The sequence below is a fragment of the Typha angustifolia genome, chromosome 15 (genome assembly GCF_048772165.1).
Source record: "Typha angustifolia cultivar Huaian chromosome 15, ASM4877216v1, whole genome shotgun sequence".
NCBI lineage: Eukaryota > Viridiplantae > Streptophyta > Magnoliopsida > Poales > Typhaceae > Typha > Typha angustifolia.
Window position 1 is genome coordinate 8,914,147 of NC_133253.1, and position 13,147 is coordinate 8,927,293.

General features: G+C 40.0%; 2 protein-coding genes across 2 annotated transcripts; both read left to right on the forward strand.

The window, feature by feature from the left end:
• LOC140778497 (probable mitochondrial adenine nucleotide transporter BTL1) lies at positions 1 to 5,046 on the forward strand. Its single transcript, XM_073123239.1, has 5 exons — positions 1 to 235; positions 829 to 923; positions 2,475 to 2,808; positions 3,975 to 4,212; positions 4,451 to 5,046. The coding sequence occupies exons 1-5, from the start codon at positions 77 to 79 to the stop codon at positions 4,699 to 4,701; spliced, it is 1,077 nt and encodes a 358-aa protein (XP_072979340.1). The 5' UTR covers positions 1 to 76; the 3' UTR covers positions 4,702 to 5,046.
• A 158-nt stretch (positions 5,047 to 5,204) lies between these two features.
• LOC140779206 (exocyst complex component EXO70I-like) lies at positions 5,205 to 7,394 on the forward strand. Its single transcript, XM_073124199.1, has one exon. The coding sequence runs from the start codon at positions 5,332 to 5,334 to the stop codon at positions 7,306 to 7,308; it is 1,977 nt and encodes a 658-aa protein (XP_072980300.1). The 5' UTR covers positions 5,205 to 5,331; the 3' UTR covers positions 7,309 to 7,394.
• The last annotated feature ends 5,753 nt before the right edge of the window (positions 7,395 to 13,147 follow it).

The following is a 13,147-nucleotide window of genomic DNA, read 5'->3' on the forward strand; positions in this document are numbered from 1 at the left end:
CTCTTTAGTTGCCGCTTTTGAAAGCTTTTTTAATACTAGTCCAAGATAGAAACCAGGGTCTTCTCCGGGAGGTACAATGGCTTTGGAATCGGAAGCGCCGCCGCCGAAGAAGTGGGTATTCGGGGATGCTTACGGCTTGGTGATGCCGGTGCACAAGGACGAGGAGCTCGACTTCGTTAAGGATTCCAGCCTCGAGCTCCAAATTCATGCGCCAAAACTTGGAAGAGCCATCACGGTTGGTTTTTCTAGCATATTGGTATCTCTTACTTAGATCAGTCTCCCCTTTTTGTCGATTAATTTGTCCTCTGTGTTTATTCTGATACACTTTTCTGCTTTAAGATTTCTTTTGCTCTGCTGGGTATCTCTTGGCTTGATCGATTCTTTAGAGTATAACTATTCTTCACATCTTGGCATCTCTTACGTATTCACCGTAGTTATTCTCCGCTTTAAAGTCGAAGGCTTTTTGGTGTTAGGCTCAGGTATTCGATCTGGGAACAGATCGGAATGCCTCATTTTATTCGATTCTTTTTTTTCCTTTTCTTTCTATTGTACTTCTATGCCTTGAAGTACCTAGTAAAACACGCTTGTGATGCACCTTGTAACGCTTCTGTTTGTGAGATCATATGTTCATTTCACACTGACTTGGGCATCTTGAGCTCCACTATTTTCAGCATTGGTTATCTCTGTCGCATATTTACTGCTTATTGCTTTCCAAATTACTAGTACTTACAGCCTTGAGGGATGTTCCAAGACGAAGTTGACTCTCGGTGACATTGGTTCTTATGGCCTTATGATTTATGACACATAAATGCATTTCATTTGCTGCAGAACTTCTGTAGGAGTAGAGAAGTTGGAGAATTTGTTAGTGGAGCATTAGCTGGTGCCATGACTAAAGCTGTTCTTGCTCCTTTAGAAACTATCAGGTATGCCCCTCTTTCTGCATTCAGTCTCCTTTCTTTATTTCAAATGTTTTGATTTAATATATCAGGAGATAAGTGTGGAGGATATTTGTAGGGGAATATCTGTCCTTATGACTTGAGAAGTTTGATAAGGGGCTAATTTGAACTTCCTAGACAAATTTGATTTATTTGTCTTTTTTATTGATCCATATTCTAATTCCTGCACCTGAGAGATAATTTGTATCTTTGAATATGCTGAAAAGTTTCCTCTTAATTCTGAATTTTGAAAGCATACAAGTTCTAGTCTGTTCATATAGCTGTTATATGTTCATTTTATATCTGTTTTTTTTTCTTTTCTTTATGCTTCTCTTGTGAAAGGGTAAGTGAGTTACAATGCCAATGGGGATGTATGCCTTTGTTTCTTTGGTCTCAGATAAGGATAACATTTAAAATCTACTCAAAAGTATCTGCATATGAAGTATCCTAGATATTCTTTAATGCCTGTGATTCAGGGCAGAACTAGTGTTGGGAAAATCTCTTGATTTTCCTTTTCCATATTCTTCTTAAGAAATCATGATATTAGGATTTCCCATAAGAAGAAGTATTCTTAATATTTAGGCAGGAATTAAGCACGTCATAAATGAAGACACAAAGTTTATTTGTTTGCTAGATGTTTAGGTAGGATTTTGAGTTTGGTTAGTTGTGCATGGTGCTCATCTTTGTCGAGTCTAGATCTGATTGATCTTGACTAGAAAGTAATTCAAAGTAGAAAAACAATAATTGAACTCATTTCTTTTAGTATCTAGTCGAGCCTGTTTCAGACTATTTTAAATTGAGAAAGATGTGCCCCAAATTCAAGTTGCTCAATTATCTCTTTTGCTGTTGAGTATCGACTTCTGTCCCATTTCTTTGATTCGTTACCTCATTATTTATGCTTGAAAGATCCTCACTTTCTCACTAGATTTTGGCCTGATATAATTTATACAATTTGGCAGGTTCAACTTGACTGCTTCACTGAAATGAAAATAAAATTTGAGCATAGGCAAGTCTTTTCGAACATTAATAAAAAAAGTATTTTCAACATGGTCGATGAACTGACTGTTGCACTTGTATCTGCTGTTTCATAAGTGTCCAAGTAAGAAAATTATTTCATTCGTTTAGGATTATCTTCAGCTGCATGCTGGTTGAAATATGTATTCACCATACACACTTTCACTAGTTCTTCTTTTCCCTGGGAATTGTTGCTGGTCTATTCTTCTTGACCTTAATTAGCTTTTCTAATCTGACATTCTGATCTCCTTAACATTCTTCTTTCCGTTTTCAATTTCAAGATTCTGTAACAGCTGCTCTGGAAAACAGGCAGGAATGTTTTCTTTTTCTTATGTATTTATGTGGTCTGATTTATATCAATAACTAGCAGAAAATTATCTTGCTAGCCCGAGTATACCTCTTAATTGGAGTGGCAGTAAGAAATTGGCACTTCCTTTGTAGGCATCTATAGGCTTTATGTCTTTATTATATTTATTTACTTATTTAATAGAAGGATATCTAGTAACATGTACATCATGATTGCAGGACAAGAATGATAGTTGGAATTGGGTCCAAACATATTGCTGGTAGTTTTATAGAGGTCATTGGAGAACATGGCTGGCAAGGGCTTTGGGCTGGGAACACCATCAACATGCTCCGCATAATCCCCACCCAAGCAATTGAGCTTGGCACTTTTGAGTGGGTCAAAAGGGCAGTAAAATCAGCACAAGAGAAAAGCAAAGAGAATGGATGCTCTAAGGTGCGGATTGGTCATGTGAATGTAGACATATCCTTTCCCTGGGTCTCTCCAGTTGCTGTTGGTGGGGCTGCTGCTGGTATTGTGAGCACACTTGTGTGCCATCCTCTCGAAGTTCTTAAGGTAAAACAATGATATCAACTTCTTCATTTTCTTATTGATCTTGTAAGGATTCATAATGATGATCTATTTTCTTCAGTCACCTCTATTCTGCAGCATTTCTTTTTTTTTACTATTCTTAATTCTGGCACAAGAATGGTTAGTGATGCTATGCATAAACCTAAATGATTCCTACTTTTCAAGAGTACTATTCATTCGGACTGAGGTGGTAAGAACTGATAATATCATAGTACTAAATAGGTTAAGTATCATTTTCGATGCTTGGTAGTGCCACAAAGTGAGTCCTACGACTCCTAACCTTTTTGCATATCCTACTGGGAATTGACTGCATTGGCCTTCTACGTTATATTTGTTAGGACTTTTGATAGATTCAACCTATTATTTTAATAGATTCAGACATTCAGTTAGTATAAAATGGATAGTCAAATGAAAATTTGATGTACCCCTTCTCAGGATTTGTCCAAGTTTTGACACCGCTTACAAAATAAAAAAGTACTTTGTTCACTATCATTTGGGTATACCATTACGAATTGCTTTCAAGTGGAATCAGCGAAAAGGGCTGCTTACTGGTGGATTGGTTCTTGAATAATGCTTGACACCATTTGCTGTATTGTAGTGATTGTACTAAATATGAAGAACTTTCCCCCAGAAAAGGACGATATGTTCTTTCTTTATTTCTGTTGAAAGTGATATTATAGCAAGCCGACCTGGATTTAGGATAAAATTTACTACCTTAGCTAATATGGGACTCAACTGAGATCTATAGATAGGTTGCAAGTCCTTAACCTCATCATAGAAATCAAAACAATTGCATTGAGATCTGCTGAACTGAATAGAACTCCTCGAGTAGTAGCTGAAACATACTGAATATTGTCTCGAAGTCTTGGTCTGACCAATCCAGATTAGCCCTCGATACTACAGATCCAAGGCACGGAGTGCTTTTCTATTGACCCTATTCTTGTTTCCCAATTTGAGGTATTCCTGTGACATCCAACTCACTTCAATCTCTTGATACTCTTCAGGTTTCCATAACTTAGCAAATTATTCTGTTCTGATCATATCATAAATCTTGCCTTTTTCATTGTCCTTTACTTTTCTTACCGAAACTGAAAAAAACACCATGCAGTTGGCAAATTGTCTTTACTCTGTGTCCGCTGCATCTGTTGCAGGATCGCTTGACTGTGAATCGAGAGGCCTACCCCAGCATTAGCCTTGCTTTCAGCAAGATTTACAAGGTTGATGGCATTGGTGGTCTCTATGCTGGCCTTTGTCCAACCCTAATTGGCATTCTTCCTTACAGTACATGTTACTATTTCATGTATGAAACAATTAAGAAATCTTACTGCGACGCAAAACAGAAGAAATCTTTAAACCGTGTTGAGCTGCTGGTTATCGGTGCTCTTTCAGGTGAGGATTTGATTTCAGCTACATCATGTTTTAATTTCCATTTCTGTTGTAAAATCGATACCTTATCGGGGTAAATATTTAATTAGGACACCGTAAGGTTGGTTATATCACTAGAAGAGCAAACAGAAGAAAATCATTTCCTTGATTGGTGTTTTTTTTTTCTTGTTGAAAATTTGAAAATAAAGACAAGCTTAAGTACTATATTGCTTAGAACTTATTGGGTTTATTGCTCATTTAGGTTTTACGGCAAGTACCATCAGCTTTCCATTGGAAGTTGCAAGAAAGCGGCTGATGGTTGGATCGCTACAAGGAAGGTGTCCGACCCACATGATTGCCGCTTTGTCGGAGGTCATCCGTGAAGAGGGCTTGATAGGTCTTTACAGAGGTTGGGGTGCTAGTTGTCTCAAAGTGATGCCTTCGTCCGGCATTACATGGATGTTCTACGAAGCATGGAAGGATGTTCTGCTGGTGAACAAACCTCATCTTTAGCTCATGAGGAGGAAAAGAAGCAAAGAACCATTGTCATCAGTTCTGATGATGATTCCATTGTGGCGGCAGTGGCCGTTGTGGAGGGGAGTTCAAAATTCTCTGATGCCACCCACATTGAATAATACTACATGGGAGAGAAGTAGCTGTTGATTGTGAGAAGGAAGATGTACCACAAAACAAGCATCAAACATTGACAGAAACACGAGGAGAGATACTGACAGGAAAAGAAAAATCTAATTCTTTGGTTCATTATTTATCATCTCGATCAGAAGTTCGATGTTCTGACACAGGATTTAACTGTGATAATATATTTTCTTTACTAGAAGTAGAGAATAAATTCTATTGAATTTGATTACTTTGGTATGAATTTTTCCCAATTTTTTTTATTAGTTAATATTCCTCTTTGTTATCTTCTTCTGCCATTTGGGATGCAATCTCTAATCCCCTCCTTTTATAGTTCCTATCGACTCTTTGTACTCTTCCCCGCTCTCCGGATTCCCCGCCTACCGTTCATCCCAAATCGAACGGCTGATAATTCCCGGCTTTACCTGCTATGTTTTGAACTCTATAAAGAGTACCTTTCCCAACTCCCGCTCGTCCAATAGATCATAGGCTCATAGCGCTCAAACCATGGGTCCCGCCACGGCCGGCCATTATGAGGACGCCACGTCGCTCTCCAAGCTCCTCGCCTCCCGCTGTGCTATCTCCGCCATCCTCTCGGCCAGCCTGGAGGCGGAGACGGCGATCTCCGCCTTCGGCGACCGCCTCTCAGTCCGCAATGCGTCCGTTTCCACCTTCTCCGATTCGGCGGCGCCGCTCCACCCCCAGGCGATCGCCGAGCGGGCCTTGCACGCGCGCATAGACCGCGCCCTCGCCCCCTCCCTCCCCCTCCTCCGCTCTTTCTCCCTCGTCGCATCCCTTCAGCGCGACGTATCTCTGTCCCCATCCGGCGACGACCTCCTCGACTACGTCGCCCTCGTCGATCGCCTCCGTGCTGCGATCGACGCCGTTGCGGCCGGGTGCGACGAGGCGGTGCGCCGCCTCCAGGAGGCGGTGGAGTTCCTGAGCCGGACGAAGGCGACGGACCGCCGCCGCATTCGCCGCCTCACGGAGACCTTGGCGGCGCTTAGATTGATCTACGAGAAGGAGATCGAGGAGATGCGATTCGAAGGCGCTCTCGACGAGGCAATTCTAAGCCTACAGGACCAATACGAGGAGCTCCTGCTTCGAATCAAGCATCCCATATCCGAGATCGACGGTGAGGATTTTCCGCGCCTGGGATCGGATCCCGAGGTGGAGATTCTCCGTCGGATATCTGAGACACTCGCGGCTAACGATTGCCTTGATATCTGCGTCGATATCTTCATCAAGACGAGATACCGCAGGGCGGCGAAGGCTCTGATGCGGCTCAACCCAGAGTACCTCAAGACATACACACCGGACGAGATCGACGCAATGGAGTGGGACTCCCTGGAATCCGCCATCGCCCTATGGATCGACCACCTCGAAATGGCCGTCTCTTCGGTCCTTGCGGCCGAGCGCCACCTCTGCTTTACTACCCTCGGCTGCATCATGGGTGGCGCCCTCTGGCCCGAGTGCTTCGCCAAGATCGCGGACAAGATCATGGCCGTCTTCTTCCGCTTCGGCGAGGGCGTCGCACGCGCCGCTGCCAAGCCGCAAAGCCTCTTCAAGCTCCTCGACATGCTCCTCGCCCTCGACCGCCTCCGCCCTCGCCTCGACGCCGTCTTCGACTCCGACGCCAGCGCCGGCGTGCGCGCGCGCCATCGCGAGCTCCAGAAGCTCCTCGTCCACGCCGCCGCCAAGGTGTTCTACGAATTCGCCCTCCAGATCGAAGGTGACTACGGCTGCGCGCCGCCGCCGGCAGACGGCTCCGTCCCAAAGCTCATCCGCTACTCTATCAACTACCTCAAGTGCCTCGCCGCCCCAGGCTACGCGGCACTGATGGCGCGCGTGCTGCAGACGAAGCACGCGTGGGAGGCCGGGGAGCTCTCCACGTCGGACGCCCGTGTCCTCCTCAGGGAAGCTCTCTCCAACGTCCTCGGTGCTCTGCAGAGACACGTGGAGGCGAAGCGGAGCATGTACAACATCAAAAGCATCGTTACATCCCACATAATGGCGATGAACTCGTACTGGTACGTGTACATGAGGACGAGGGGCTCGGAGCTAGCGAAGCTAGTCGGGGAGGAGACGATGAGGGCGACGTATAAGACGGCGGCGGAGGAGGCGGCGTGGGCATACCAAGAAGAAGCGTGGGGGCCACTGGTGCGTTTTCTTGAGATGGGAAAGGTGGAGTTGTTCATGGAAGGAGTGGATGAGAACCTGAGAAGGCATAGAAAGGAGTACAGTGTGCCGGATGAGGATCTAAGGGAGCAGATAAAGGAGGCGGTGGGGAAGAAGGTGGTGGCGGCTTACGCCGGGTTCTTGCACGCCAACGCAAAGACGGCGGCGTTGTTGCCGCCGGAGTCGGTAGAGGAGTTGGTGTCGCAGTTGTTTGAGGGAGGCGGAGAGGGGAAGTTGAGGAGGCGGGAGGAGAAGAGTAGCTGGTCCGGTAGGATCCACGGGAGAGGGAGGGCAGTAGATTTATGAATGTTTTGAATGCACTTTCCTGCCTTCTTTGTTTTGAGTTTTCGGGTCCAAGAGGAGTCATAAACTGTTAGTTAACTAAGCACTATTTTTTTTCTAATCAAATTTAGTCTCCGATGAACAAATAAATATTAATATATAAATTTTATTATTTTTTCTATTTTAAAATAATTATATTCTATATTATAAAATATTATTTTATATGAACATATTAAATCATGTCCATGTGAGCCCCTCTCTCTCTCTTCTCAAGGACACAGTATAATTAAGTAAATATATACTTAAGTTTGAAAATAATTATTATATACATCATATAATCATATAAGCTTACAAATATTTTTAAGTATACACTTAAGTTCGTATATGTCTATTATAATGTTATAATACTTATATATTGTATGTCCATCAAATTTATATATCATCTATTTCCCTCTAAAACTAATTCTTTTTATATTATATTATAAATAATAAATACACTCATAGTTTAATTTAAAATAAAATATAGTTTAAAGTACTTAAGTCAAGACAGCTAATCTAGTTCAACCAAGCAAAGCCGCGACATAAAAGGTAAAAGTATTTAACTAATTAAGAATTGTAAAGTTTATTTTTACTTTTATTTTTGGTTGTTTAGTTGTATAACTTTCAAAAATCCTTTGATTTATTTATATGTATACCCTTTTAAAATATATGTTATTTGCATAAATATCTACCGGTTAAATTTTAATAACTTAATAGGAAAAAATAAAAATATCTTTACCTAAGAAAAATTTATGAAATCTAGAATACATGATACTTTCGATCTTTTTATGTCTAAATTGTTTAAACTTTAATGATAGATATATCCATACGAAAAAATAAGAGTTTTATATGGTATATATGAACTGTGTGTTTTGAATGGTATACGCGTAAGTATTAAATTTAGAGAGGTATACAAGTAAATATGAGATTTTTGAATAGTATGTCTAAAAATTAAAACTTTATTTTTTTGTTTCTCTTGTGGCTTAGTATACAAAGTAAGATTTTAATTATATACAAACCAATCATTTGCAAACTTATTTTACTATCTACAAAAACATACCGGTTATAGTTGCTAGATAATAGGATGCATTGTGTATTAAATATGCACATTGTTTACGAAAATATACACATTACACATAAAGTGGCCACTTAGTGCCATGCATCTCAATATTATAAATAAATAAAAACAAGGAAGGGCATCAAATCAGCAAAATGCTTCTAAAAATGCTTGATTATTAGGGTGGGAAAGAGTATGTCTTTTGTCATTTACTTAAATGAAATAGATCTCAAGATGCATAAAGATCCCAACTTGGTGTAAAGAAATTCTTCTTAGGACATAATTCCAGTATTAGAAAAGATTAGCTATTATTAAGTTGATATGATGTAATGGCAATTCTTATTTTTCTCACTTTGATATTCGGAAACATATAAGTGCCTTTTATTGGTGATGTATCTGAAAAGTACTGCATTGGTATATATTTCAAGATAATTATGTAGCTTATGGAGCTCATAAAGTAGCGTCTCAAGGTATTAATCAGTGCTCATATACTTTATTTTGACATCTTATTTAATCACTTGCATTTTGTTCAAACTAGAATTGATCAAACGCCCCAGCATGCCCATGCCCGGCTCAGTTTGGATCAGGCTAGGCCCGACCAGGACCCGATTTAGGCTCGACTCGACCCGACCTCGAATTACCCACGGGCGGCACGGGCTAGCCCTTTGCCCGTTCGACCCAACTCGGAAGCTTGCCCATTTGGTCTGCAACTAGGCCCGCCCGTTCTGCTACAGTAGCCTTTCCGTTCTTCTACAATAATTTGCTCGTTCTGCTATAGTAAAAACCATCTGAAATTTTGGTACAGTACCATTTTATATTTTTTTAATCACACCTTTAAATTTTTTTAATTTATTATTATTTATTTTTAAATGGAGGAACATAAGTATTTTTTTTAAAATAAGTTAATATTAAAAAAAAATCTAAAAATAGCTAAAATATGAGTTGGGCCAAATGATTAGTGGGTCGGGTTGGCCCGGCTCGACTGGCTAGCCCAATCTCTCACGGGCCGACGGACGATAACAGGCTAGACTATTCTAGTCCGGCCCAAACCCAGCCCAGCCCGAGTGATTGGTGGATCGGGCCGTGAACAAATACTTAAGCCTGGTCGACCCAAAAAGCTTGGTCCAAACCCAGCTTGGCTCGCCCGATGATCATGTCTAGTTCAAACCCATTACTTTCCGGGCTAGCTCAAAATCCCTCCTTCCATTCATCACCAATTTCATCCTAATAAGAAATAAGAAAATAATTACCAAAAAATAAAGAAAAACTTTCAATGTCACTACGCGACTAACTCATAAGCATAATCATATGCTTGTCGGAATGGAATCTAAAAATTGAACACAAACTTAGTGTAGCTAATCTTCTATGTTTACATTTTACATTTCACTTGTAGTTGTACATTTTATCTTTTATATTTTATTATGTCAGCAAAGTTAGAAATTTTCTTTTATTGTTCTATATTATTTGAAGTACACCTTATATTTTTACCTTTTGTTTTGTTGATCATTTACATTTGGGTTGCTACTGTTGGCAGATGCTTTGTCATTGTTAGTTCATCCCTTCAATCTATCAGTAGTCCTCCATCACATATAGGAAAATCATCAATAGGATTAGTAGCAATAAAAGATACATCATCACTAACAATATTAACAGAGTCTATAACACTAGTACTAGAATTAAAATACAACAAGAGTATTATTAACTATTTTAATTCTATTCTAATCCATCAAATTTATGTAGTAAACAAGTTGTGCTTCCCAAGTTAAATATTTTCTAATGCCTTTAGAATTATTTATTTGTAAAGCTAACAAATCAGCAAATGGTTTTCTCAATGATCTTTAATTTTGGAATTCCTCGTGCTATCTCCTATTTGATCAACTTACCTAGAGTTCATAAATTTATAGGTCATAGTCATTGATGTCATAATTCAATTTCGTCCGAGACAACAATATGAAACACATTTTTCAATAAAAAAATTATGCCATAACAATTATTTGAATTGTCTATATCAATGAATAATTGAGTTACCTTTTGTGTGTCCATTATAATGCAAATTTTTTTGGAGCAACAAACATCTTAATGACTATTAAGCCCATCGATCTACAAGACATTTTTCAACTATAGTAATCTAGGAGACCCCATTATCAACATCCCCAAGTCAAAAAAGCAAAGATTTGGTTTAGGGCTGTTAGGCTTTACGAGCAGCTCGAGCTCGGCTCGGGTGAAGCTCGAGTTCGACTCGACCCGGTCAAAGCTGAGCCGAGCCCGAGCCCGAGCCCGAGCCCGAGCCATCGTAACAGGCTCGAACCAGCTCAGGCTCGGCTCGATAGGCTCGATAGCCTGTCCCTCACTAACCCATCCTCACCCTCACCCGTAACCCATTCAATATCCATCACCCTCACCTACCCCACCCTCACCTATCACTTCACCCTCTCCCATCACGTACCTCACAAGCCGCTACCTCCTCCCTCTCCGTCGGCCTCCATCGGCAAGCCATCACCACGGCGCCACGCCCTCCTCTCCATCGGCCTCCTCCTCCTTCTCTGTTGGCCTCCTCCTCATCCACTCCGTCGGCTTCCTCCTCCTCTTTCATTCATCATCTTCTCGTTGTGGCCTCTTCCTCCATCCATCTCCGACTCCTTCGGCAAACCACCGTCCATGTCGCCATTGCTCACGCTGCCACAGCCTCATCCTCTAATCGAGCCCGACTCGAGTTGAGCTGAGTCAAGCCTAAGCAAAATTATGAGACTCGAAAGTAATTTCGAGCCAAGCTTGAGCCAGAGCCGGCTTGCTCAGGCTCAACTCGTTTACACCCCTAATTTGGTTATAGACATATGTCTACAACGTCCACTATTTAAGTGCCACATGTATTTGTTATCAATTTTTTTTTACCCAATCAAGCTTATTAGTCGAAATTGGATTATGTTTGATATCTAGATTGGTCCAATTCAACTCTCATTAAAACTATAATTTTTTTTTCTCCTTTACAACTTCATCTCTAATGATTATCTTTAAATTCAATAATTTCAATAGCTTAAAATTTATTTAAACATTATAATTAGGAAAATAGATGAACCTATTTGGTTCTTTATGATTATGATGACCAGATTTAAAATGTAGGATATTGTATAGTAATATAAAATTTAAAAAAAATAATTAAAATAATATATCTAATAAATATTTAATATAATAATAGTAAATAGTAATATAAAATTAAAAAAAAAATGAAAACTAGCAGTGGCAGTCACTCTCGTAAAGGCAACATGCGTCCACTTGGTCTAGGAATTATTGTCATAATACCTGTAAAGTCCAACCCAGGTTTAATTTTTCTTTTGATCTAACGATGACATGACTCGAGAGATCGATAGGTCGGCTTGTTACCAAATTGTTGTACATATGCACATTGATTTAGAGGATCTCCGCTGTTCTTTTCTAATTTTGAAGAAGCATCAAACATTGTGCCACTTTTAGCATCAGTGTAGTTATACATCTCTACAATTTTTCTAATAAAATGAGAGACTCGGACCTATCAAATCACTATTTCTAATTAATTATATGTTGGTAATTTCATGTATTTGACATTAATTTTATAAATTTTGAGCTAAGTTTTAAATGGGGCCCATACATTATTAATGATGATTTAATGGTGGAATTAATTTAGCTCAAAGTGTACTTTATTATTAAATATTCACTTAGTCAAATCTATGAAGAGAAGTGAATGAAAATTGGCTTTAAAGTGGGTATCATGGCAATGGGAAAGTAAGTTTAGTACCATATTGGATATTTGAGAAATGATAGTATGGTATATAATTAACAAACTTCTTATGAGCTTTGGGCCCCAAAAGGGGTACCTATTTTGTGGGTAAATGTTACTATGCAACTTAACTTACACGCGCGCGCCGCCTGACTCGGTTCGCACGCACGGATCAAGTCCAATGATACAGGTTCAAATCTAGTTTGATTCGGGATCGAAGTGGTGTGTTTCTTCGATAAACAGTTAATCAGTCAGTTGAATCTGACCCGATCGAAATGGTGCATCCATTCGGTGACCTTTTGCATCTTTTCGTCGAGTCTGTTTAATTCTATAAATAGGCTGTCCACTGTTCTAGAAGCAATCGGTGGAGGGCGAATTGGTCTTAAGGAGATAGTGTCCAACAGTAGACTCGACTATTCAGAATTTTATATTTTGTAATCTGTAAGTTTATTTAATTTAATTTGATCGGATTTTTTGTGACTCTTTGGAATCAGATTGTTACCGCGAACAATCTTAAGACCAATTCCTTTGGTTGTTACTCTGATTCCAATCAGTGTTCCTTTCTTCTGATCGGATTTTATTTTACTTTCATTCTTTTAGATGGCTGAAATAGTAAAGAGTACTATTTCCCCTATCACTGTTCCTCCAGTACCTATAGTTCATGGAGAAAAGTCTGAGAAGTTCTGTGGTGCAGAATTTAAGAGATGGCAACACAAAATGCTCTTTTATCTGACCACCTTGAATTTGGCTAAATTCTTACATGAAGATGTGCCTGAACTCCGAAAGGAGGAAACTGATAGGCAAGTAGTTGCTGCAGTGGATGCGTGAAAGCATGCTGACTTCCTTTGCCGAAACTATATCCTCAATAGATTGGACAACTTGTTGTATAACGTGTATAGTTCAGTAAAAACGTCTAAGAAATTATAGGAATCTTTAGACAAGAAGTACAAGACAGAAGATGCCGGTGCAAAGAAATTTGTAGTCGATAAATTTCTTGAGTACAAGATGGTTGA